The 27,845-nt window shown below is 40.6% G+C and overlaps 1 protein-coding gene across 1 annotated transcript; it reads right to left on the bottom strand.

The window, feature by feature from the left end:
* Positions 1 to 23,689: 23,689 nt before the first annotated feature.
* Positions 23,690 to 24,049, bottom strand: LOC131254251 (acidic leucine-rich nuclear phosphoprotein 32-related protein 2-like). Its single transcript, XM_058255242.1, has one exon. It carries the CDS (start codon positions 24,047 to 24,049, stop codon positions 23,690 to 23,692), a length of 360 nt encoding a protein of 119 aa, XP_058111225.1.
* Between the last annotated feature and the right edge of the window lie 3,796 nt (positions 24,050 to 27,845).

A 27,845-nucleotide genomic window follows, 5' to 3' on the forward strand; every position in this document is an offset into this window, starting at 1 on the left:
TCGAGTAATTCGCTTAACTGCAATTAGATGTGACTCTTTAGGTTTAGACTTGTAACACCCCATACTTTCCAGTACTCAGTGTTACCATGTAATTTAATTTAATATAAATACAAAGAATAATACAACATAAATATATATACACTATGAAGTGTATATACTTTGTAAAGATTTAAAATTTCATGCTAAAATGATACATATGTATTTAATATATATAAGACATTATGAAAATAATATTATATTAAATAAACACAACGAAAAATAATTTCACAACATAAAATCTAATTTTAAATAATAATGTAGCAGTGAATATTTTTATATCCGTATGTATACAAAAATCATTAGATATTTTAATGAAATTTTATATTTAACAATATTATTAAATACAAATATAGTTTTAATTAAATATAATATTGTATATTAAGAATTATGTAAATTAATGAATGTGTTAATAATAGCATGTAATTAGTGGTATGTTAATATTAAAATTATATTTATATATATGTATGAGATTTTAAATATTGTAATTATAGGTAAGATACAAAAATAATAAAAAATTATATTAATATTAGTATCAGTTAGTAATATATGACAAAAGCCTTACAAATGGCCCATTAAGACCTTTTAACCGTTGACATCCAACTTCGGGATGATCTGACCGTCAGATCAATGAAAACACCAATTTAGAGGAAAAATCTGCATAGATGGCCCACCTGGGCATTGTACCCGCCTGAGTTTAGGTTAAAACCCATACTTGGGCCCACTGAATAAAATGGACGGCGTGGATTTATCCCAAACATCATGGCAGACCCCACTTAGTGATGCGCATGTGCATAGCTGGTGTACACTCGAGGTGCACCAGACTGCCTGCACGGTCAGACAAGCTCTGACCCGTGCCTAGCCAAAAATGGAGACTCTCTCCAGCTGCTCCCGCCTACGGGCAGTTTTGAAAAATGGAGGGCGCCCGTTTGATGCAAGTGTGGCCCACCATCGATCACCGTCCTAATGATCCAAACCGTCTATCTGATTTAGGGGGCAGGCTCGACCAAAACCCAACTATCAAACTGAATTTCACGCACGTGTGGGCACACGAGAACCAGCACAAAACAACCCCAAAAACACAAATTTTTTGAAACTAGAAACTGTCCGTTGCCATGTAGGCAATCCGCGTGAGGGGTTTCCCCTCTCATCTTAGCCGTTCACTGAGAGAAAATCTCAGCCATCCAGTGGCTCTCCACATAGGAGAGCATTCCCGCCCACAGGGAAGCAAAACCACGACCGGTATTTGCAATACCAGCCATGTGCAAGAACGGTTTCTACCAGAGCAAATCTGGAGCGTTTGTTGTCAATCCGACGGACCAGGAGAAGGCTAGGTTATGTTATAAACTTGGGAGGATTGAGCAACAGAAGCTCATTCCCTATTCTTGCAGCTGCGAGAGAAAACCCATCCGAAAGCTTCTTCCTTCCAACCCATCTATGAAACTCCATTGGAGCTTCAACTTGAAGCATCCCCTAGCTTTATCCCACCAAATCAGACCATCCAATGCATTCGGATCTGAGAAAAATGCCCCGCATCGAGATCTGCCATTAATGGCCGGTCTTCTTCCTCGGCGAGCCACAGTTCCTGTTTTGCTGCGGGCCGTGTTCTGATGTAGCTGGGGTGAAGGGAATGAATAGGATAAGGAGGAAAGAGAAGAAAGAAACGGAAAGAAAAGAAATGGAGGAAGAAATAGAAGGAAAGAGAGTAGAGAGAGGGTTGACGTGGTGCAGCTGCACCACGTTGCTGACTCAAACCGAGCCGAGGTTGGACTGAGTTGGGCTGGGTTTGGTTCATCTAGTCTCACTGCTGGACGTCCCAGCAGGGAGAAGAAAAAGAGAGAAACAGTGGGAGAGAGCGAGGGAGAGGGCAAGTGCAACTGTTGCAGTCACTGCCGAGTCAAGGGGACCCGACTCGCTGGCATCTTCTGCCTTCATTGAGTCGAGCTGACCCAGCTGAGTTGCATGTCTGGTAGGATTCAGGCTTGCCAAGCATCCCTTCCATCAATTGAAATGTGGAGTGTGTGTGCTTGTGTGCAGCATTGGCTCAACCCAACCGAGTCGCTGGTGCGACTGCTCGACTCGCTGGGTTGAGCTAGGCGATTGGAGTTGGGGTTAGCTCGAGCTAGCTGCGAGTTTGGTCTGTCCCAGACCCTGTGAAAAACCAGGGAGAGTATAGGGGCATGTAATAGAAAGAGAGAAAGCAAGATCGGTTGGTGGGTTGCATGGCAAGCGAGTTGACTTGACTCACCTGTGTTGGGTCTCGCCAGCCTCCTTGCTGGAGTTTTCCAGCTAAAGCAAGAGAGGAAAAGAAGAAGAAAGAAATAGAAAAGAGAGATTCTAGAGAGAGAGAGAAGAGAGAAAATGAATAAGAAGAAGATGGGCTGTCCGGCCCAAACTGAGTCAACTCATCGAGTCTGAGCGAGTCGAGTTGGGTTGGTCTGTCCAGACCCATTGCTGGACATCCTAGCAAGGGATAGAGGAATGGAGGAATGAAAGAGAAAAGAAAGAAAAGAAAGAAGAAGGAGAAGGTGAGATTGAGAGAGTTGAGCTGAGTCAACTCAAATGCCAAGTTGTGTTGATTCAAGTCAAATGAATTACAGGTGCGTTTTCTCTAAAAACCTCGTATTGGAATTTTAATTAGAACATTGGTAAGTTATTTATGCTATAACTAGCTATTATAATCAAAGGCTGTAATTATCAAATCTTAGTACTTATTACCATCATTAATGTGGCTATAATTATTGCGATTATTAAATATGGCTAACTATTTGTTAATTCTGCTAGTGTTAGTTATTATGAGCATTAGGTACAAACACTTATCATGCTATACTTTTATCAGTGTAGGTTATTAACAATAAGATTAACATTGATAGCATTAATAGGAAATTATTATCTACTTTTACTTCATTCTAAAATTAATATGAATTAATTATATGAATTTGATTTCTAAACTCTAAGCCAAAGCCTAAAGTTAGGTTAGTGGATGAAATCCTGAGTCTAAGTAACTTAAACCATAAGTTATGATCCTAATCGTACAAATTAATAAGTTGTTCTCTAAGATATCATTATAGGTCCCTTTTACCGTTGTTATTACTATCATGAGTCACTATTAGTATCACTACTCATGTGTTGTTAGATAATTTAATATAATATTAGGCGTTGTAATATTCTTAAAATTTACAACTAATTTATTTATTAATTTTACTCATTCATTACTCCCATTAACAATACCATTAATGGCCACACGAAATAGAGTTTAAATTTCATAATCTAAACTTAAAACTAAATCCTAAGATGAAGCCCAAAACTTTACATTAAAATCCTAAAATCTAAGTATGGGACTAGACTCTAGAATAAAACTCTAAACATAAGTAACCTAAACCCTAGGTCATATTAACCTTGACCTTAAGTACTTTGTAGAAACCTGATCTCACGTACAACTTCACAATCCATGGTAGGATTCAATCCTGAGGGTGCACGCTCTTCGTAGCAACGCCAATTGGCGATTCGATGCATGAGGTGATGATTCTTCCCCTTGAACTTTCTATCTTCTCATTAGCTTAAGTTATAGTTTTTATTAAAAATTATAATTGATATCTCTCTCTTATATTCACATGTGTTAGCTGGTAGAAATTGAATTGCTATATTACCTGCTTAATGTTCTTCTTGTATATTTGTTCATGCATGTGGTTTATTTGTGTATTGCTTATGGACTTTAAACTGGTACATTAGTGGGAAACCCCCACTTATAAATGTACACCCATACTTGGGATGTAACCCGACTGGTTGTGATTAAAATGGACCTTCGACTTAGTGGTTATTGAGTAGTGGTCTAAATGGATCATTGATGTGGGCCTACCATCCAGGGTTATTGTGTCCAAATGATTTTCAAGGATGGTCTTTTATCGCATGGTTTTGACACTCGCCCTATGAGGCCTATTTTGATAATTGCCCTATGTGGCTTGTTTGATATCGCCCTATGTGGCTTTGTTCTGATATTTTTCCTATATGGGTTCGATGTTTTATACTGTGTAACCATGCGATGGTAAGCCCCATATACTATAATATGATTGGCCACTAGTCGATGGGTTTCCATTAAACATCCTAAGATGGTAGCCTCATGAGCCGGGGATGGTGGTAATGGGACACTATGCCCAAGCTGTCGACCTACACTGGGCCCTACGCTCCCCGTAGTGACCGTGAGCTTATTCTAAAATGGCTTATTGTAATTGGACTAATAATGGGTTGGTAAATCATGCATGCATAGCATACTACGACGGCTTGGATAATTATGCCCATACGATTACGCTGCGAGTTGCGCTAATGACCAGCTGATCGATTTATGATGATGACTTGGATCATTCATGCCCATACGATTACGCTGCGTGTTGCGCTGATGACCACTCACATCTTTGGGTGACGACCCCATTGCCTGTTTGGATGTTTTTCCTGGGGCACTGACCGTCCGGATGATTTACCCGGGTCGATAATTGTATTCATACATCCATGCACCTAATAAGACTGCATTTACTCTGTTTTGGTTGTCTGGATGTTTTATACTATCTCTTACCTAATGCGGCGGTGTGTAATCTTGAGGGAAATTCACACTGAGTTGGCCACTCATCCATCAAATATACAACCATACAGGTAGTGCAGGTGACTTTAGTGATATGTATGTTCAGACTTGATGAGGAGCAGGGTACAATTGTCAGGGATGCATGGCTGTATTTACCTGGAGGAGCTGCACGATCTTGCGGCTTATATTTATATGCTTTCCGCTATTCTTCATGTATTAAATTCTTGTGCTTGTTAAATTCAGAGACATTGGTTTGTATAAGTCATTATGGGTAGCTTCTTGTAAATTTGAATGATAATGAAATTTTCTTTTATGTCGATTTGTCCATACTACGCTCATTTGCTTACTCTGATGAAGGAAAAAAAATGTATACTCGAATTTGACCATCCTTTAAAGTTAGCACTCGGGTTTCTGGGACACTGGTCATATACTCGGGTCCTGAAAACTAGGGCGTTATATCTAACACAAATACCGACACTTAAAGCAATATCAGGTCTACTAGTAGTTAAATACAGTAAACTACCAATCATACTTCTATACAATTTAGGATCCACATCTTTACTTGTAGAGTCCTTTGAGAGTCTTAGAGTTGTACTCATAAGAGTATCAAAATTCTTACCATTCTCAAATCCGAACTTTTTAATCAAGTTCAATGCATACTTAGTTTGAGAAATAAAAATACCATCAGGTTGTTGTTTTACTTGCAACCCTAGGAAATAATTTAATTCCTCAACCATGCTCATTTCGAACTTAGATTTCATTAAATCTACAAACTCAACAGTCATGTTAGTACATGTTGATCCATAAATAATATCATTAACATATATCTGAACCATTAAGATATCATCAGTATGTTTCTTAACAAAGAGCGTCTTATCGACACTACCCATTTAAAAATTATGACTTAGTAAAAACTTAGTCAATTTTTTGTACCATGCCCGGGGAGCTTGTTTTAGACCATATAGAGCTTTTTTAAGACAGTATACATGATCAGTAAACTTAGGGTCTTCAAACCCTGTAGGTTGTTCAACATATACTTCTTCATGTAAATTGTCATTCAAAAAGGCACTCTTTACATCCATTTGATAAGTTTTAAACTTTTTAAAGCATGCAATGGATATAAAAAGTCTGATTGATTCAAGGCGAGCAACTGGGGCAAAGGTTTCATCGTAATCAATCCCTTCTATTTGAGTGTACCCTTGCACAACCAGTCTTGCCTTGTTTCGAATAATATTCCCAAGTTCATCAAACTTATTTTTAAAAATCCACTTTGTTTCAATAATATGTTTATCTATAGGTTTAGGAATAAGGTAATAGGCATCATTTCGAACAAACTGATTAAGTTCTTCCTACATAGGTACTATCCAGTTTTCGTCAGAAAAAACTTCTTTTACGTTTACTAGTTTAATTTGGAATGTAAAACACACGTAGCTACATATGTCTTCTAATTGTCTACCAGTGCACACACTAGTGAGAGGGTTTCCAAGAATTTGAGTAGTTGGATGATCTTTGACAGTCCTTAATTCAGAATTATTTTGACTTGATGAAGTATCTGGTTTGTCAATCAAAAGAACTTCATCATTATCTGAACTAGGGGCAGGTGTATTCAAGTGATCATCAATGACCACATTAATGGACTCTTGAATCACACCGGTCCTATTGTTCAGAACACGATATGCACAACTGTTTAAAGAATATCCTAAAAAGATCCCATCATCACTTTTTATGTCAAACTTTCCCAGATTTTCACAGTCACGTAAAATATATCACTTGCTGCCAAAAACTTGAAAGTGTTTGACAGTAGCCTTCTTATCAAACCAAAGTTCATAAGCAGTTTTATTATTAGATTTACATGTATAAACTCGGTTGATAATATAGCATGCAGTATTTACGGCTTCAGCCCAAAGATTTCTAGGGAGCTTCATACTATTCAACATTACATTTTCCATTTCTTGAAGCACTCTATTTTTCTTCTCCACAATTCCATTTTTTTGTGGTGTATTGGGCGCAGAGAATTCATGCGATATTCCTTGATCGCTACAAAATTTCTCAAAACTGCTATTCTCGAATTTAGATCCATAATCACTATGGATCTTACAAACTTGAGAACCTTTTTCAGTTTGGATCCGTTTGAGAATCCTTTTTACTTCATCAAGGGTTTCTGATTTATCCCTTAAAAAGTCTACCCAAGTGAATCTGGTAAAATCATCCACGATTACTAGTATGTATTTTTTGCCACCTCGACTCTCTGTCCTGGTAGGTCCTATAAGGTCCATATGGAGAAGCTCGAGTGGTTTGGATGTAGCATTGGAGTTCACCTTTTTGTGAGAGCTCCTTGTTTGCTTGCCATACTGGCATTCACCACATATTTTGTTTACTTTTTGTAATTTAGGTAGACCTCTTATTAGTTCTCTCTTGCTCAATCTGTATAAATTATGGTAGTGTACATGTCCAAGGCATTTATGCCATAATTCTGTTTCAATGGTACGGACTATGTAGCACGATTGATTAGATGAGCTACAATATAGCAATTTTCAGAAGTCATGTGACCAGTTAATATTACAGAACCCTTTTGTTTAAGATTTCACAACTTTTATTAGAAAATTTCACGCTATGATTGTTATCACATATTTGAGATATGCTTAACAGGTTGTGTTTTAGCCCCTCAACATATAAAACATTCCTAAATAAGGGGAGGTTATAGAGTTGAACCGTACCTTGGCCAATAATCTTGCAGTTGCTACATCACCAAATGTAACTACCCATCAATCATATCTTTCGGTGAATAAAGCCTTATCACCTATCATATGCCTGGAGCACCCACTATCAAGGTACCACTTTGAATGACTTGTAGCTTTGAAAGAAGTATGGGCAACTAAGCAAGTAACCTTAGGAACCCATTTCATAACTGTTTTGGGTTTAGGAGTATAGTTGGTCTTTTTCTGTCTGTTGTTGTAAGAATGACCTATTGAGTTAGATTTTAAGAGATCCTTAAGCAAATCAACTATTTTTTTAGCTAAAGGGTTTTGGTTTTGAGTTTTATAGTTAACATAATTGCTTTTAGGTTTTTGAAAAGTTTTAGCATTTTTAGAGAAACTTTGATTAAAACTTTTCCCTTTTCAGTGAGAGGTTTCTCTTTTCACAAACTTAGGAGGAGAATTCTTCTGTTTAGAAGGCATATTCTTATCATAGCCCAACCTGGATCTGTTGCTAAATTTTCTAGATCTGGATAGAAGTTTTTCAAACTTTGGATCTCCTTGGGCATACCTCCATGTATCCTTTAAACTCAAAAGTGAAGAGTTTTCAAGCTTAAGTTTATCATTTTCAGATTTAAGTTTTTCAATCTGGAAGGTTTTGTCTTTTCAAAACAATTTGAAATATGAGATTTTTCTAAAACAAGAGACTCAAAATTTTCTTTAAGTTTAAAAACTTTTCTTTTTGAAGTTTTAGTTTTACGGCAATTTTACAACTTTCCTTGTATAGGGCATTATAAGCATCTTGTAGATCTTCTTCATTTTCATGATCACTATTCAGATTTTCTTCATTAGTTGAATCATCATGATCTGAAAAAGTGAACTTGACTAGAGTCATAAGGGCTTTAACTTCATTGCCCGACTCAGTTCCAGAATCTTCAGATTCAGAAGAGGCTTTAGTGCCAAAAGATTCATCCCAAGTAGCCAACACACCCTTCTTTTTAGATTTATCCTTTTTAAGACATTTTTTTGCTAAATGCTCATATTCTTGGCAGTTATAACATTGACTATCTTTTAAAGATTTCCAAGTTTTAGATTTAGGTTTAGATCTTTTCTTATCATTTGATTTTTAAAAATCAACCCTCTTCTTACTTTTGAAAATCTTGTAAAACTTTTTCGCTAAAAGAGCCATATCGTCTTCAGAATTTTTTAAATCAGAATTTTCTTAAGAAATATATTTAGAAGATTTAAGAGCGATAGATTTACCTTTAGGAGTTTTAAAGTTTAACTCATAGGTTTGTAAAGAACCAACTAGTTCTTCTACCTTCATATTGTCCGTATCATGAAGTTCCTGGATCGCGGTTACCTTAGAGTTGAACCGTTCAGGAAGTGAGCGTAGTATCTTTGCACACACTTTACTTTCTGGAAATTTATTACCAAGACCCCACATAGAGTTTACAATGTCATTCACTCTTGTATAAAAGTCCATAAACATTTAATTTTCTTCCATATGAATTTTCTCAAATTTGGTTGTGAGGAGTTGGACTTTAGATTTCTTGACAATTGATGTACCCTCGTGTGTCATTTCTAAAATATCCCAAGCTTGCTTTATAGTATCACATGATATAATTCTTTTGAACTCATCCGGTGATAGTGCACAAGTGATTGCATTTAGTGCTTTTGCATTGGCACTACTCTAATTTTTCTGAAGAGTGGTCCATGAGAAATACGGTGTTACTCTCATCAATTTTGAACCATCGATACCAGTCACTTCAGTGGTAAGTGGGATCCATTCAGTCACTGTGGCTTGCCACACACTCTATTCCATTGATTTAAGGAAAATCCTCATCCTGGCTTTCCAATAGGCATAGTTGGAGCCATCAAATGGTGGAGGCCTAGTGACTGAAAGGCTATTAAAATTTGACATCTTATATATAGCTTAGATCGTTAGCTCAGGAAATGAATCCAAGAATAAAGAATTAAAAATAAGCTATTAGGTTCTAATACCACTTGAAATGACCTAGCTATATGTCCTAAAAGGGGGGGGGGGGTGAATAGGACTATGCGAAGTTAAAATAATAACAGTGGAGTAAAAGAGTATGATAGCCAAATAAAGGAAATCAATTCACAATGCTGAAATAAAAAGCAACCTTAATAATCAAGTATTGAGACATTGATACAAATGTTGTTCCAAGGACAACCTTACACCATTAAATACCAAAGGTTTATGGCAAGACAACCTTATTTCTAGAATGTTTTTTGTATCAGAAACTCAAACTGAAAAGGAAATAAAAGAAATAGCAAGAAATAAATTCTAAACTATTACAACATTCCCATAATGTTAGAAATGTAAATATTACAACATTCACATCCACACATACATCCCCCAAATCTGAATGATAAAAGATATAGAAATTAAACAAACATTCAAATCACACGACACAAGAAATTGTAGTGGTTCGCCTGTGTGTACACTAATTGTTAAACAACAGCCACACAGCTACTCCACTCCTAATATCCTCACGCAGGGGATATCAGCATTCACTATAAAAATAGGTTTCACAGGTTCACCTAAAACCTTCACAATTGTGTCTTTTAAATGGGCTTACACAATTCAAAAACCCCTCTTTCTAAGTTTTCTGGCTTTCCTCAGATAACTAGTATAATGAGATTTTTCTGGTGAATCCCAAAAGAAACCATAAAGAATGTAAAATACCTGGACTTCTCCTTTTCTTTGAAGCAGCTCAGAAGAACCAATCGGAGTAGACATTCGAATATGGAAGTTCAATGTCTAATACTCACTTTATGGTTTTAGGTTCTAATTGATTTTAAATTAAACCAGCTGGGCTTAGCTTTATTTGATTTAGATTCCAAGAAGACGGAATACAAAAATTCCTCTTTCAAATCAGATTGGAATGTAGAAACAAAATCAAATGCATAAGCTAACAAAAAGAGAATATTAAATATGTACAAAGTAGCTTAAAATGAACACAAACTTATCTCAGAGTAAAGCCTTGAATTTTCTTGAATTGAGTTATCAATCTCTGAAATTTGTGCTCTATTTGTAGATATAAAAACCTCGTCTATAACTAGTCTTGAAAACACTTCGACTGGTCATAAAACCAATGGCATTTTGAAATTTTGAGCGCTATCTGAAAAAACTGTTTTACAATTAGTCTTAGGATGTCCACGACTGGTCTTAGACCATCCACGACCAGTCATAGAAGACCCAGGACTGGTCGTAGGAAACTAGGATTGGTTTGTAGTTCGAGTCGTAGAACAAGGACTGGTCGTGGGACAAATTGTGCAATGTTCACGCGACCGGTTGACCAGGTCTGAGGACAGGTCGTAGCATAACCAAAAAAAATTTAAAAACTTGCAAGAACTTAGGACTAGTTATGGAATTTCTTAGACTAGTCGAACCAGTGCTAGGACTAGTTGAACAAGGTCCAGGACTAGTCTTAAAACAAACCAAAATTATATAAAAAGATTCAACTTGAATTATGTATACAAAATGGCCTACCCTAAGGTCAAACTAAGGTCTATCATACCTGGGACATGAAGTATGAACATTGAAACTTCATTCAATCAGAAGATGGTTGACCTTTCGAACCTTATGAAGCTTAAGATCTTGACTTGATGTAGCTTGATCTTGAGATCTTCTAAAGCTTAGATTTGTCTTCTTAGGTTGTACTTCATTTTGGGTTGAACATCCTCTTTAGACTTGAACAAGCACTCTTCTTATCGATGTAATTCTAAATATTGAAGCTTACAAAAGTGGACCAAGTACATGACCTTGCATTTCTTGAAGTAGATCACCGTACTTGACTTGAAGCATTGATGCAGTGTCTTAAACATTCATATAACAACAAACTACACATGACATATATAGAGGTTTTGGCATAACAGAATTTGATAACCAAAGGAGCATGAGACTATAGCACTTACACCCCGCCATTATAGGTCCCTCTAAATGCAATGCATATATCAAGTGGGTCCCATTATAAGTGGCCCCAAATCAAAACCGACATGATGAACACCCAACTTCAAAACCACTCCTCCTTCTTCCACACTAGGGTGATCTAGCTCCAAGGAAAAAGAATCAATGATTAAGATTGGATTTTAGAGGTTGGATGATGAGGTATGAAGCTTTAAGGTGGGTGAAAAAATGGAGGAAAGCTTGGACATTGGGAGTTCTCATGGGGTTGCTTAGGAGTAATGAGAGAGAGAGGTGTAAGAGAGAGAGGGATGGGTGAGTGATGGGGTGTGATGGGTGAGTGAGTGATAGGTGTACTTGGTTGTAAGAGAAAGTTGACTTTAGGGGAGGGGTGGTTGTACTTGCTTGAGGTGATTGATGGGATATGTACTTAACATTTGATGTGATGGATTCTCTTGGGATTGCAACATGCGGCATTTTCCTCGAACTGAACCTGGGCCCACATCTCCTGGCATGTTTATCGCCTCAGTGTGTAATAGGTGGTGATGACATGATCACTAGGGTACAAGTCTCGGGTCGAGCTGACTATGGAATACGGGATACGACTCAGGGTTGCGCGCAATTGCCGATTACATATTGCAGGTCACTGGAATTCGACCGGAAGGACCGCGGGAGTCTACAGAATGGTACGGTCTAGGATATGGGCCTTACACCTTAGAATCAAGATTGGGATGGTATCTCAACCATTCATCTTGATTATAGTACATGCATGTGTAGATCTATGTTGTAATCCTATATCAATGAAAATGTGTGGGTGTGATTGTTCTTGGGAGGGCTCATTAGTGGTGGAGCCCTTTCCCTATAGCTGGAATGTTCTTCTTCTCTCTCTTTTCTCTTATGTTTGAGGATGATATGTGTGGCCCATTTGGTGGGCCTAGGACGTTCAGAAAATCAAGCAATGTTGGGACGCCCCTACCACCCATTTCTTGATTTGGGGTGTCCTACTTGCTGCATATTTGACACATGCAAAGTGTTTTGGCTTGAGGCCTTGATCTGGACATTAGTGGGGCCCACTAAGGAAGGCCACACCACCCTTGATTTGATGCATATGTCTAGATATGGGCTGATATGTCCAGCCATATATGGCTGCCCGGAATTTTGGACTGTTTTATTGGGCTGTTGTAGTTAATTTTTTTGATGGAGTTTGCCCATGTTTGTGGGTTCTTTTCTCCTTGATGTGGGGCATCCTTTGGAGTAGTAGACCCCACCTTGAATTACCCTAAATCCCTCCTCCATTTGTCCATCCAAATGCACCCAAAAGTGTAGGCCCATAGGGGTGGACGGTCCACCTTATTAGACTGTCTAGCCATGCTGGTTGAAGGGAAAACACAAAGTTCAGCTTGATCCTTTGAGTGGTGGGTCCCCTTTGTGGACCCTACGTTGCTGTATTTTACAGGAAAAATATTAGCCACTCATCCCTCCCCTTTTGGACAAGATTGGGCCCACCTTATTGGGTGTACATTGTATGGACAACAACATTTTTTATGCAGCAGATTTTCTGTTTACACCATGTTGTCCATGTGTTTTCTTCATGTTATGCTTGGGTTTGTGGCTTCCTAATTGGCCCATCTTGTGGCCCATCATGTAGAGACCCATCTCAGGTATGTGGGCCACCCTTTTTCCACCCAAAATTGGTGGTATTGCTGCTAGACTGGCAACCATAGCTGGACGTTCCAGCTAGGCTGGCGTCCAACCATGGCTGGCCGTCCACCCTCCAAGCGGCCCACCATGATGTGGTGTGTTATCTACGCCGTCCCTCCATTATGTGGCCCACTTGGACATGGCCCATTCCCCTGTGGGATGTCCATAAGTGGGGCCCACTTTGATGTTTTTTTTAGGGCAGCCGTCCATGGCCCCCATGACTGTCCACCCAAGGACGCCCAACCTATTGGGCTACGGCTAGACCTCCAGTCCAATAGCATGGACCACTTGATATATGTGTTACATCCAATCCATTCCTCTGGTGGGACCCATTGTGAAATGCATGGGTCACCAGGCAGCAAGAATTTCACTTAAAATAATTTATTGCTGGACTCTAGTAGGCCCAGAAAGTGGATGGGCTGGAATTTCAGCAATAGGCCCAAAGTTGTTGTCCATAATTGTATGTTTTAGGGCAGCATGACCCACCAGATTTGGGGATGTTTGGACACACATCTTGCCCTATTTCCTATCATGCTTTAGGCTTAATTAGTGCACATTTGAAGCCCACCCCAGTTAGGTTTTATTGAGTCCATATTTTTAGCTAATTGTTGGACCTTTTAAGCCTTTTTGGGCTGGAACTTTCTAGATAGGCCCATTGGACCTTTGAGCCTACATTTACTATATTATTGTGATGGTTTTGTGGGCTAAATTACACATGTAGTTGGGCTTTTGATTGCTCACTAAATTAACCTCGTACTTGGGCCAAGTTGTAAGGCCCGATTCACTTGATTTAAGCTTAAGGAATTACCCATATGGTTGGAATAACGGGCTGCCCATTAGGCCCACCACAATATGTGGGTTTATGACCTTTATGATTGGGCCCAAACCTTACTTATGGGCCCACAATATTTCTTATGAGTTAGGCTTGGTATGATTGCCCACTAGACCTATGATTGGTATAGGCCTTGGGCCTTGATTCGTATTTGGTTAGAGGCGGGCTACCTCTTGGAAACTAGTTGAGGTTGGATGTCCTCCTTGGTGATCCTCAGGTAGGCCCATGGGTTTCCTATAGGTGGTTAAAGGCCCACCATAGACCCTTATTAGGATCGCTTATCTTTCTAGGCTCATACATTGTATTCCTTAGCCTTGTGGGCTACCCCAATCTATTGGGCCCCTACTTGAGGTTTGCTCCTTAGAGTATTTGTCTATATATCTAGACTTAATCCCTCCTTGGGAAGGAGGAGTGTATTCCGTGTCATCATCACCATATGGTTCACCTATTTCACCCTCATGACCCATATGCATCGCTGAGTGGTTGGATTGCATTTGTGTGTGGTCATTGGGTTGATATGATAGAGGGATGGAGTTTTCTCCTCTTGTGCACATTGAGTTCTTGGAGCTAGTGCATGATTAGTATGCATGATTCATGCATTTGGCATCACATCTCATGGATATTATCGCCCTTGCTTCACCAGGGTCGTGCCTCCACCGGTATATTCGTGGATGGTTGTATGTGAACATAAGAAATATTCTTTTAAGCATTGGGGTACATAGGATATCCCTAGGTGAAAGCCCCTAAACCTTCAAGGTACCTAAAATATGCCTCAACGCCGTGACTGAGTGAAAATTATGAGCGCCCGAGTGCCTTACACCATTAGGCCGCGTCTCCCACTTTCGTGTGGTCGGTTGAGATGGGATGTGGCCTTATCCGCCTGAGTGAGAGGGCATAGCTAAGCTGAGTCTGACCAGCTCATGAATGGGTCCGCTGCCGTCAAGCCTTGCTGGTGATTAGTTATCCACGGGTGGGTAGTGTGGCTCTTACGCTCATTTGACTGTGCGGTCTTGAGAGCGGCAGTCATCCTATAGTGTATTAGACCCTGGTGATTTCCTTATGATGGAACTGTATGGGATATGTGGACTGGTTATGAGCATTGACATTATTTCGCATTGCATTGGCATCAGCTGTATAAGCCTTATTGCATTGTATAACTTAGATATGACTTCCTGCATTCATGGCTTAGCCTAGGTAAGGCTAATGATATTGACATTGATCATGTTTCCCTTCTGCATCCCCTATTATTCTTCTACGCACCATTGTCACACACTTTCACCACCCTCTAAGCTTTCTATAAGCTTATGCACGATTGATACATATAGGAGATCCTAGGTCAGTGCAGTAGTGGAGCCGTGGATTTGGATTGGCACGAGCTGAGGACCTGTTGCAGACCTTTCCTTCCCTCTTTCTATATTATGTATTTCCTTTTGAACCTTGTACCTGTAAAGTTTAAAGTCTTAGTAGATTTTACAGTGTGTTCCTTGGTTTATTTCTGATATTTACTTGCTATGATCTTGGGTATGCTCTATTAGATTGGAATAATGATATGAAAATCCTCCTTGTAGGATCCTTGGATCGGAATCCTATCTCAAGAGCCGAGAATAGGGTGCTACGGAGGCTGTTGTGGCCGGAACTGGCTATTGGGTTCCTTGTAAGTCCGATCAATGAGTCTGGAGTGTGACAACTTATTGTAACGCCCCAAAAATTAGGGTCGAGTAAAGCTCAACTCCCGAGTTCCAATGCATCACTTATGCAACATAAATAATGATGTTTAAATGTTGTCCATATTAATGCCTTAAACATGAGTGGGATTATAATAAGACAGCATATCATACTCCATAATTAAGATAGTTAAGCAAGCGAAAGACTGGATAAATATATAAATTATATATGTGTTTCACAACCTCCAGAGTATAAACGTGCTATCGGGCCGAATATATACATATGTTTGTTTCAAAATGTACAAAATATCCAAAATGTAAATGTTCAACTAATCCAGTATCCCTGTACTCTCGATGACGTAGCTTGGACTTGCCTAAGAGCTGAATGTAGGAGAACTCCTTCTCGTCAAAGAAGTCCAGCTCCGTCAAGTAAGCCTCATCACAACCTGCATCTAAATCAGAGTCTGGTTGGTGTTTTAAAACACCATCCCAGAGTGGGAGTGAGTGATCAACTCAGTGTACTATAAGGCAAAGGTTAACATGTTATCAATTCAATTAAGTAATAATGATAAAGCAATGCAGCAATCACTTCCTAATTACTCTTGTTAATGTAGGAATGGTATGCAGTAATGATTTATGCCCTCGCCTGCACTCCCTCAACGACTTCATCTCACTGTCGCGCATGATAAACTCCCTAAACGTGCGCTTCCTCGCCAAAGCACACGCAATGCGGTGCATGGTCATGTTAGCCAAGTAATTTATTAGGTTTTATTCATACAGCAGATTCAGAAATCTAAGGTACCTCTCTTTATATCACTTACCCAAACAATGATCCATCTAGGGTCGTCAATCTAAGTTAATCACATACGATAGGTAAGTTGTAGGGCATTACCCTTGATGAAAAGCAGTGGATAGGTAAGTCCACAAGTTTACACTCAAAGTCACAATGGAGACGCTCGTCACCTCATTGTATGCCTATTTTATACTCAAGGTCACTATGGGAGGCTCGTCACATGAACGTAGGCCGACAGCTCGAATACAATGTCCCTTACACCACCATATTTGGCTCACGAGTTTGGGTTGCTCACTGGTCACAATGGGAAGGCTCGTCACCCCAGCATAGGTTGACACCTCGACTACGGTGTCCCATACACCACCCTGCCCGGCTCATGAGTCTTAACGGATCTTGGTACCATAGTCAAATGGGCTCTGCATTGGTAAGTGGTACCTTAGATTCAAGCAGTAGCGTCCATACATGGTAAACACACAATAGGCAAATTGGGTTATTTGACATGTGTGATTGGTACGAGCGCACATTGAATTGATCGACATGGAACACATAAGCATTCCACGTGGCCTAACCACTGTCGACAATCAGCATACGACTCGGATTCATCGAATATATCTAATGTGGTGAAACTAGTTCGGCCACTCCATTGGGAACCGTTACCGATTGCCTGGACTACGTAGTAGTCTGAATCATACTCAAATGCAATAAGTAGTCACATGCGATAATCATAACATCATTTAACAAACAATTTAAGAAAAATTCTCATTTGAGCATTTTATCAAACACATTGAACATGTTACTATACATATGCATTTCATTCATGAATCACTTAGTAACAATTTATATTACATGAAGGAAATGATAGATATGGATAAGGTAGTTGAGAATACTATCTCAACACCCTCATTAGAAGCGATTCAACAAACACTTTCTCATTCAGACATTGTATCAAACACTTAGATTACACATTACTACATACATGAACTAATTTAGTTATAGCATATATTATGGAAAATCCTTTCATAGAGAAGTTTTCATTCATACAACAAAAATATATTTTAGATTAGTATTCATAGCAGGCACAAATCATAATTTCAATTTCATTCAAACATTTCAACAAACACATGGAATGCATTATATATTCACATAGTTCACACACATGGATAATTTATTAAATACATCGTAACTAAGATCATATGGTAGCAATCATGTTAGACATAAATCATTGCTGACATTGAAAGCCTTGAAAATCATAACCTAAACATTTATAGTCCGCGCCTTTCATCGGTTTGCTTGTTTCAAACTCGTTTCGAACACTATGTTCCCGTCTACAGAACAACGGTACCTAAATCACGAAACGAGTTAGCTATTTCATCAATTCCTCTATCTAGATTCCTAAAACAAGATTAGGGTTAGGATTTCTTACCCAAATCAGAGTTGGAAAGATTCACGTAGCTAGGTGTAGAGGCGATCTAGTGCGTGTAGTTGTAAGAGAGAAACACCGCCTCGATCTCTCAAACTCTCTCTCTTCTCCTCACTCTTTTCTCTTCTTTTCTCTCTTCTCTCTCCCAAGGTTTGGAAAAAATTCGTATGGAATGGGAATGGGGTGGTTTAAGGTCCTTAAATAGGCCCAGAACTAGTTCAAATGGCCCCAGGGCCATGGTATACTTAGGTTATAGCTAGAGGTTGTCTGTTTTAGGAAAACGAGACTCATCTGGAGGCCCATTACTCACTTGCATCATGGAGTGAGTCCCCTAACCATGGATCTAAGCCAGGTTATGATTTCAGTCCGGTCGGATTTGTGGATCGACCGTGGAGGACCTATATCAGTTCAACGGTCATCGTCACTCGATCAGGGCCACAAGTATACTAACATGTGTAGGGAAATTTTCCTAATCCATGAGTGTATTTGGGTCAGATTCTGACGGTCTGAAGCCTTCAATTTCACCTGCAAGCGAACGGTCCAATTCACTTAAGTTTGGGTTCATTTTCTAAAGATATTCACATTTCTCACACACTTTGCTCAGGGCTCAAGTTGTGCGTTGGTAGATACTATTTGGACTCGATTCTTGCGATGGTTGTCAAACCCAATAAGGCGGTTATAACCTTATAGCTTCATAGTAATCGAACTTTCGACGCGTGGTTCAGGTCCGATACAGAGTTTCAATATGCTCCCGAGAGCAACTAGGTTTTGGGATTTCCCCGAGCTTTCTAGGTAATGTTGAGCTAGCGATTTTAATGGTTTTGGGTATTACAGTTCATATAGATAGTGGTTCAAGTAAGTCCACCAATTAATTTAGTTTAGTATATAATTAATTTTCATCTAATTTCTAAAGGATTCGGTCATTAAGGATTTTTGCCTAAGGTGGTACTTGGGTCTTTGTACGAATCTTTCCGAGACTTTACAATCTACCCCCTTAAAGAAAAATTTTATCCCCAAAATTAGTACCTTTTCATACTCCTCGAGGATCTGAGGGTAGTTCTTACGGACTTCGGCTTCTGTTTCCTAAGTAGCCTCTTCCTTAGTGTGGTGAGTCCACAGTACCTTCACAAGTAGGATAACTTTACTATGTAGCACCTGTTCATTCCTGTCTAGAATAAATGTTGGTCGCAGTACATAAGTAGCATCTTCACTCAACTATATTTACTATCATTTGATAATATGGGAAGGATCAGGAATGTACTTCTTTAGCATCAAAGCGTGAAATACATTATACACACCAGTGAGTGGTGTAGGCAAGGCGAGACGGTATGCTACTACACCCACTCGATCCAGAATCTAGAATGGGCCAATGAATATCGGCGTAAGCTTCCCTTTCTTGTCAAAATTAAGTACTCCCTCATTGGGGAAACCTTAAGAAATACATGGTCCCCAACCTCGAATTCCAACTGCCACTGTTGTGTACCGTCGTAGCTCTTCTGTCTGCTCTGTGCTGTAAGAAGTCGACGCCTGATAATGTCAATCTTCTCTGAGGTCGCCTGTACTAAATCTGGGCCAATCAGACTCTTCTCACCAACTTCTGCCCAACAATGCGGCACTCGACACGGACGCCCAAACAATGCTTCGTAGGGAGCCATACCAATGCTTGCTTGAAAGCTATTGTTATAAGAGAACTCTGCATAGGGAAGACAGTCATCTCAACCGTCCTTAAAATCAAGCGCACATCCCTATAACATATCTTCTAACACCTGATTTACCCATTCCGTCTGCCCATCAGTCTGTGGGTGGAATGCGGTATCGAACTTCAGTTTCACTCCCATTGCTTCCTAGATTTGAGTCCAGAAAATGGATGTGAATCACGCATCTCGATCTGATACGATCTCCATAGGAACTCCATGCAGTCGTACAATCTCCTTGATGTATAGCCTGGCTAAATCATCTACTGAGTTCGAGACTCTAATCGGGAGGAAATGAGCCGATTTCGTCAATCGGTCCACAATCACCCAAATGGAGTCATGTCCCTTCCTCGTCTTTGGCAACCCAGAAATGAAATCTATAGATATGAAATCCCACTTCCACTTAGATATGGGCATGGGTTGAAGTAAACCAGGAGGTTAGCGATGCTCAGCCTTGACTTGCTGGCATGTGAAATAACGGAATACAAAATCTGTTATGTGGGCCTTCATGTTGTCCCACCAGACGAACGCTTCATGTCTCGGTACATCTTCGTACTGCCAGGATGCATTGCCATCTTTGAATTGTGAGCAGCTTCGAGAAGTTCCTCAAGTCATGAAGATTTGGGATGCATAGGTGGTCATGATAACGTAAGCCCCCATCTGAACTAACTCTCCATTCAGAGTCTTCATTGTCTTGTTTCCTCATCTTCATCAACCATTCATCTTCTCTCTGAGCCACAATGATTCGTTCATCAATAAGTGACTGCACACGGATGTGTGTAACGCTCTCGAACGGCTCCTCTACTGTAAGCTTTTATTCGAAGTCTCGCACAAATTCTATCATGTTCCATTCTTCAATCAATAGCGGAGCTGCAAATTCTATTATCTTCTTGTGGCTCAGCTTATTTGCCATAAGGTTAGCCTTACCAGGATGATAGGAGACCTCAAACTTGAAGTCTTTCAAGATTTCCATCCATCGTCATTGCCCATATTCAGGTCTCTCTGCATGAATATGTACTTGAGGCTCTTATGGTCACAAAAGAGCTCGAACTCCTCCCCGTAGAGGTAATGTCCCAGAGCTTTAATGCGAAGATAACTGCTGCCAATTTTAGGTCATGCGTAGGGTAGTTTACTTCATGTTTCCTCAACTGTCACGACGCATAACAATCACTGTCCTTCTGCATAAGAACACAACCCAAACCAACACGAGACGCGTCAGTGTATATCATATATCTGACCCCTTGTTCTAGCAATACTAGCACGGGTGTGGACATCAACTTGTCCTTCAATTCCTGAAAGGCCACTTCTGCCTTCTCATTCCAGGTAAACTTAAGATCCTTTTGAGTAAGCAGAGACAACGGTCTGGCTATCTTGGAAAAGTCTTTGATAAATCAACGATAATAACCTGTTAGGACAAGGAAACTCCTCACTTCAGTAACTGAACCAGGCTGCTCCTAGTCCTGAGCTACGAACTCCTTAGCAAGGTCCATAGTGATTCCTTCATTGGACACCACATGTCCCAGGAACTTGACTTCCTCTTTCCAGAAGTCGCATTTCTTGTACTGAGCAAATAACTGGTTCTTCCTGAGAGTATTGAAGACTACTCACAGGTGCTCTTCATGATCCTTTTGGCTTTTAAAGTATATCAAAATGTCATCTATAAACACGATGACGAACCTGTACAGGTATGGTCGAAACATCCGGTTTATGAGGTCCATGAACACTGTCGATACATTTGTGAGTCCAAACGACATCACAAGGAATTTGTAGTGCCCAAAACTGGTTTTAAATGCCATTTTCTGCATGTCTTTGTCCCTGACATGCAACTGATGGTACTCAAACTGTAAGTCAATCTTTGAGAAATATTGTGCCCCTTTCAATTGGTCAAACAGGCCATCTATCCTGGGTAGAGGATACTTGTTCTTCACTGTCACTTGGTTCAACCTGCGATAATCAATGCACATGTGCAACGATCCATCTTTCTTCTTTACAAACAATACTGGTGCTCCCCAAGGAGATATGCTAGGCCATATAAAACCTGCATCCAACAGATTATCGATCTGTCTCCTTAGCTCCTCCATTTCAAATGGAGGCATGCTATACGTCGGTAGAGAAATGGGTGTCGCATCAGGCACAAAGTCAATAGTAAATTCGATCTCGCGCCGAGGAAGTAGTTCAAATATCGTTCTGAACACGTCCATGAAATCTTGGACTACAGACATGTCCCCAAGTGTCGAACCATCAACATTTTCTAACAAGGAAGAGTAACAACTAATGCGATAGGGCCAACTGACCTGCACTGGGAAAGTAAAGGTCATGCCTTCAGGTCCATGGGCTGTCACCAATCTGGTATCGTAGTCGATATCTGCCTTTATCTCAGTGAGCCAGTCCATACTGAGGATGACATCATAATGACATAGTGGGGCAACAATCAGGCCAACAAGCACTGTTTTGCTTCCTAAGTCTATCAAATAACCCTTACAAATCTTGGTAGTGTCTGAAAAGGTTCCTATGGCAGTAAGGAGTCTCACCCCAATCGTAGGAGTAGTTTCTAACACTAGTCACTTAATTGTGGCACATGATACTATTGAAATAGTGGACCCGGTGTCCACCAATAGAAATACAGGTATACCTTGAATGTGGGCAGTGACTTCAAAAGCCAATGGTGCTGCGGTTGCTGTCTCGAATGCTTCAGTTACAAGTGAGTGCACCCGAGCTTGTTGAGGATGATTTGGCTACGCTACTATAGGTCATTGAGGTAGCCTATTTTAAAGTACATTTGGCTTATAAAAATCCTATGTTGGTGGTGTCAAACGTAGGGGTGGAGCTAAAATGGCTTGTGGTAACTGACGGTTGATCTTCTGAGGCGGTGTGAAGCCATTGTCCCTCATTTTGGTAAAGCAGTAAGTATCTATATGGCCCAACCTCTTACAGTAGGTGCACCACAAATCTGATCACCTTGGTTGGGTCGGTGGGGCTATAAGCCTAAGAGGCGAATCTGGATGTGGCCTCTTGCCGAGGAATGGTCGGTTCGGCAAGTTAGGTCGAGGCCTCAGGCCCATGGGCATATGCGTACGGGACAGTCTGTCCCCATCCTGCTCAGCTCTCAGGGACATGTTCACTAGCTCAGCATAGTTGAGAATGCTAGCACAACACATCTTTGTGAGGATTTTAGGCCACAGACCCTCTAAAAATCACGCATCTTCATCGGCTCGTCTGCTAGTATCAAAGGAGCATATCTGGCTAGCTCTGTGAATCTGTTCTCATACTCTGACACAGACATTCCTCCCTGTCAGAGGCGAAGGAACTCACCCTCCTTTTCATTACGGTATGTTTTCCATGGAAGCCGGTCTCAAACGCGTCCCACGTCCATACTATCCAGGGGTAATTGTTCGTAGGACACTATCCAACCAGAGACTAGCCTCCTTCTCGAACATATAAGTAACCAACTCTACCTGCTCTGCCTCAGTGCAGTGTAGCGGCTTCAACATCTTAGAGATCCAATCTAACCAATATTCAGCCTCCTCGGACCTGTGAGTGCCCACAAAGATGGGAGGTCGGAGGCACTAGAAGCATTTAAATAGACTGCTGGTGTTCATGTTTCCAGCAGGGTGCATAGGTGGTGCAGGCGGGACCATATTTATATTTTGGGCAAGGGCCCTCACAATCGTGGTCCAAACTTGCTGCTGCTGCTGCATTAGGAGCATCATCTGCTCTAACCTATCTAGATGAGGAGCCGCCTGATGCATGTGTGGCATCGAGGTAGACGCACGGTTCTGTTCTAGAACCAGTAGTGCACTAGGTGTTGGCCCATTGGTGGGGCCAGTGGCCAGCTGTAAATCCAGCATAGTGTCATTATCAGGGCCTAAACTGGAGTCTGTGTGGCTATTACTTAGGGGAGATTCCCCGTTAATCGATTCGCCAAGTGCAAGACGTGTTGTACTCCGAATGGTCTTAGGTGGCATTCCCTATATACAACATAGGGTGCAACATGTGTGAGATTTAGTATAATAACACACACTTATCCAAACATTATCACATTCCAATTCAAAGAAGCTTCATGCATTTCATCTACTCAAAATTGTCACAATACATGAGATATAGTCTTACATGGACCATGACAGAAGATGCATATGAGCTAATCTAGTACAAGTTTCACACCAACTATTTGAACATACTACTAAGCCTACCAAGGCTATTACATAGAAAGCAAGAAACAAAGAAAACCCAAAGACGACTACAACATATGACTAGCCGTCCGACTTTGGTGATAATGGAGGAGCACCCTTGTCCTACATACAGCACAAGAGGGCCTTCAAAGTGCAAGACATCTTATTAAATTTTTACTTCATATAAGCCTGACTCTCTTCAAGCTTTTGCTTCAATTCGGCCTGAGTCTCCTTGATTTCCTGACTCAAAGCAGCTTGATTCTCTTCAATCTGAGCCAGACGGGCTTCCAAGGTGGCCTGATCATGGTGGTCATCATGCGTAGCAGTAGGAGGCTCCCTATGCAAATCTTGGGCCTCCCCTTCTTCCTCTTCCTGCTCTTCCTCATCACTTCCTTCCTCAGTGCTCTCCTCACCACTGCCTTCTTCATCATTGTCTTCCTCATCTCCACTCCCTTCATCCTCCTCACTCTCTTCCTCAATCTCATCCCCATATTCATCAAGCCTTGCTTGGCGTTGCCTGGGGCCTATGCCCATATTGTCGAGTGTAATGTCACTGATGATATGAATCGAGGCAACGTCACCCATATGGAGTCTGAAGCTAAAGTGGCGTGCAATTTTACAAATAAGTAGGCCAAAGGGAAGTGAGGCATCTCCCCATATGGATCGTGCAGTATCCATAATCTAAGATAATATAAATGTAGGCAGACATAGCTTGTCTCCCTGACCAGCTCTGTATAAGAAATCCACCATGAGCCAAGTACACTCTGTGTGGTTGCTCCACCTCAGATATATGTTTTACGTAAATATGTGGTGGAGCAGGCGGAAATTGTTTGTAAATTTGGTCGATGCAAGGCTGTTTCCTTACCTCCACTACTCAAGTTGACCGCAGAGAAAACAGGTGTGGAGATTCCTTTCTCGTTCACTGGCAAGGTTTTTCTCACTAGCGTGTACAAGTCCATGCTCCTTACCCATGATTCGAGCCACCATATCTACATTGACTATGGCTTCCTCTCTTCCCAAAGGAATAGTAAATTGCAGCAGCTCTAATAGTGGGTCCGTATATGAGCATAGAAGGCACGCACTTCTCCTTCACTCGCATGCATATTCCCCTCAAATATGGGACCCCAACCATTTTCTAGGAGCATGTCCATCACTGGCTACAGTCTGAATATCTTTTCATCACCATAGGCATCGAATACCACTCTACGGTTACGGAACCTACCTAATTCGATGCCCACCGGTAGCGATCTTTCAATGGGGATCCGCGGATCAAGATCTCGTTTCGATCTCCTTTCATGCTCGGCGCTCGTGCTTGCTTTGGTGCCCATTTTCTTCCTTGGATGGGTCGGACAGGTAGGCTCACCTTCATCTGTGGATGCCCTTCTCTTTCCCATGAGAGAAAGGAGCATGGAGAGACAGAAGATTGTTGCAACTAGCTCAAAAAGAGTCATAGGGTTAAGAAAGCTTGAAGGATTAGATGGGTTGGTGGGTTTTGGGGTTTATGAGACATAAATATGGATTTGGGTGCTCAAATGAGAGGAAATAAGGGAGATAAAAGGTGTTAGAAAATGGGTTTTGAGGAAAATGGTGGAGGATGGGTGAGGAATGAAGAAGAAGAAGAAGAAGAATTGAGTATGGAGTGAAGAGTTGAGTGGGAAAATGAGATTTTTAAGGGGCTTGGAGAGCTTGGAGGGGGTTCAAATGGACAAAGGGGTGCAAATAGGGGTCAAATAAGGTGGTCCCACACAAAAATAGGGCCCACATGTGCATGTGGAGGGCGGCAGGCCACCGAAACCGCGAGCCCATCACAGCCCGCTGGAGAGGAGCGTGGTGCACCGCCGTTGGCGCGGTGCCACTGTGGTCCACTAGACCGTGTGCAGTGCCATGGCCTGGGGGCGGTGGCCTCCCCCTCCTGGGGTGCCGGAATGGTGCGGAGGACCCCCTGGGTCCCACCGTTTCTTGTGGTATGGGCCCCCATGTCCATTTGAGGTGGTTTCGGAATCCATCTCGCACATATTCATGCCCTTTGGCGTGTTTCAAGTTTGGGATCCGCCGAATAATAGTTTAAACCCATCGATTGATGGTCTAAAAGGAATTGAAATCATTTCATGTGATCTCTGACACATACAGGGTACATTTCAGCTATTAGTTTCGCCCGTCAGTGAAACTTGGAATCCTACATTCATTTCTATATTTTTATTGCCCTCTCCTATAGTAAACATGGGCCTGCCTTAGGGCCACCAAGGATGACATCCAACCTTAACTGGGTCTCAAAAGGGTAGCCCGCCTGTAATGCCCTGAAAATCGGGGTCGAGCAAAGCTCAACTCCCGAGTTCCAACGCATCACTTATGCAACATAGATAATGATGTTTAAATGTTGTCCATATTAGTGCCTTAAACATGAGTGGGATTACACTAAAACAACAAATCATACTCCAGAATTAAGATAATTAAGCAAGTGGAAGACTGGGATAGATATATAAATTATATATGTGTTTCACAACCTCCAGAGTATAAACGTGCTATCGAGCTAAATATATACATATGTTTGTTTCAAAATGTACAAAATATACAAAATGTAAATGTTCAACTAATCTAATATCCCTGTAATCCCGGTGATGCAGCTCTAGGTTTACATAGACCCGCCTGAGAGCTGAACATTGGAGAACTCCTCCTCATCATCAAAGAAGTCCGGCTCCGTCAAGTAAGCCTCATCACAACCTACATCTAAATTAGAGTCTGGTTGGTGTTTTAAAACACTGTCCCAGAGTGGGAGTGAGTGATCTATTCAATTGAACTATAAGGCAAAGGTTAACATGTTATTAATTCAATCAAGCAGTAATGATAAGGCAATGCAGCAATCACTTCCTAATTACTCTTGTTAATGTAGGAATGGTATGCAATAATGATGTATGCCCTCGCCTGCACTCCCTCAGGGTCTTCATCTCACGGTCGCGCATGGCAAACTCCCTAAACGTGCGCTTCCTCACCAAAGCATATACAATGTAGTGCATGGTCGTGTTAGCCAAGCAGTTTATTAGGTTTTATTCATACAACAAATTTGGAAGCTAAGGTACCTCCCTTTATATCACTTATCCAAACAATAATCCATCTAGGGTCATCAATCCTAGTTAATCACATACGATAGAGAAGTTATAAGGCATCACCCGTGATGAAAAGCAGTGGATAGGTAAGTTCACAAGTTTACACTCGAGATCACTATAGAGAGGCTCGTCACCTCAGCGTAGGCCTATTTTATAGTCGAGGTCACTAAGGGAGGCTTATCACCTGAACGTAGGCCGACAGCTCGAATACGGTGTCCCATACACCACCATATTCGGCGCGCGAGTTTGAATTGCTCACTGGTCACTATGAGGAGGCTCGTCACCCCAGCATACGCCGACAGCTCGATTACGGTGTCTCATACACCACCATGCTTGGCTCATGAGTCTTAGTAGATCTTGGTACCTTGGTTAAACGGGCTTTATATTGGTAAGTGGTACCTTAGATTCAAGCAGTAGTGTCCATACATAGTAAACACACAATAGGCCAATCGGGTTATTTAACAAATGCGATTAGTACGAGCGCATGTTGAATTGATCAACATGGAATGCATAAACACTCCATGTGGCCTAACCACTGTCGACAATCAGTGTACGACTTAAATTCATCGAACGTATCTAATGTGGCGAAACTAATTCGACCACTCCATTGGGAACCGTTACCGATTGCCTAGACTATGTAGTAGTCCTAATCATACTCAAATGCAATAAGTAGTCACATATGATAATCATAACAGCATTTAACAATCAATTCAAGCAAAATTATCATTTGAACATTTTATCAAACACATTGAACATGTTACTATACATACGTATTTCATCCATAAATCACTTAGTAGAAATTTATATTACATGAAGGAAATGATAGATATGGATAAGGTAGTTGAGAATATTATCTCAACACCCTTATTAGAAGCGATTCAACAAACACTTTCTCATTTAACATTGTATCAAACACTTAGATTACACATTACTACATACATGAACTAATTTAGTTATAGCATATATTATGGCAAATCCTTTTATAAAGGAGTTGTCATTCATACAACAAACATATATTTTTGATTAGTATTCATAGTAGGCACAAATCATAATTTGAATTTCCTTCAAACATTTCAACAAATACATGGAATGCATTATATATGCACATAGTTCACACACATGTATAATTTATTGAATACATCGTAACTAAGATCATATAGCAGTAATCATGTTAGACATAAATCATTGCTAACATTGAAAGCCTTGAAAACCATAACCTAAATGTT

Source organism: Magnolia sinica, chromosome 8 (assembly GCF_029962835.1).
Source record: "Magnolia sinica isolate HGM2019 chromosome 8, MsV1, whole genome shotgun sequence".
NCBI classification, from domain to species: domain Eukaryota; kingdom Viridiplantae; phylum Streptophyta; class Magnoliopsida; order Magnoliales; family Magnoliaceae; genus Magnolia; species Magnolia sinica.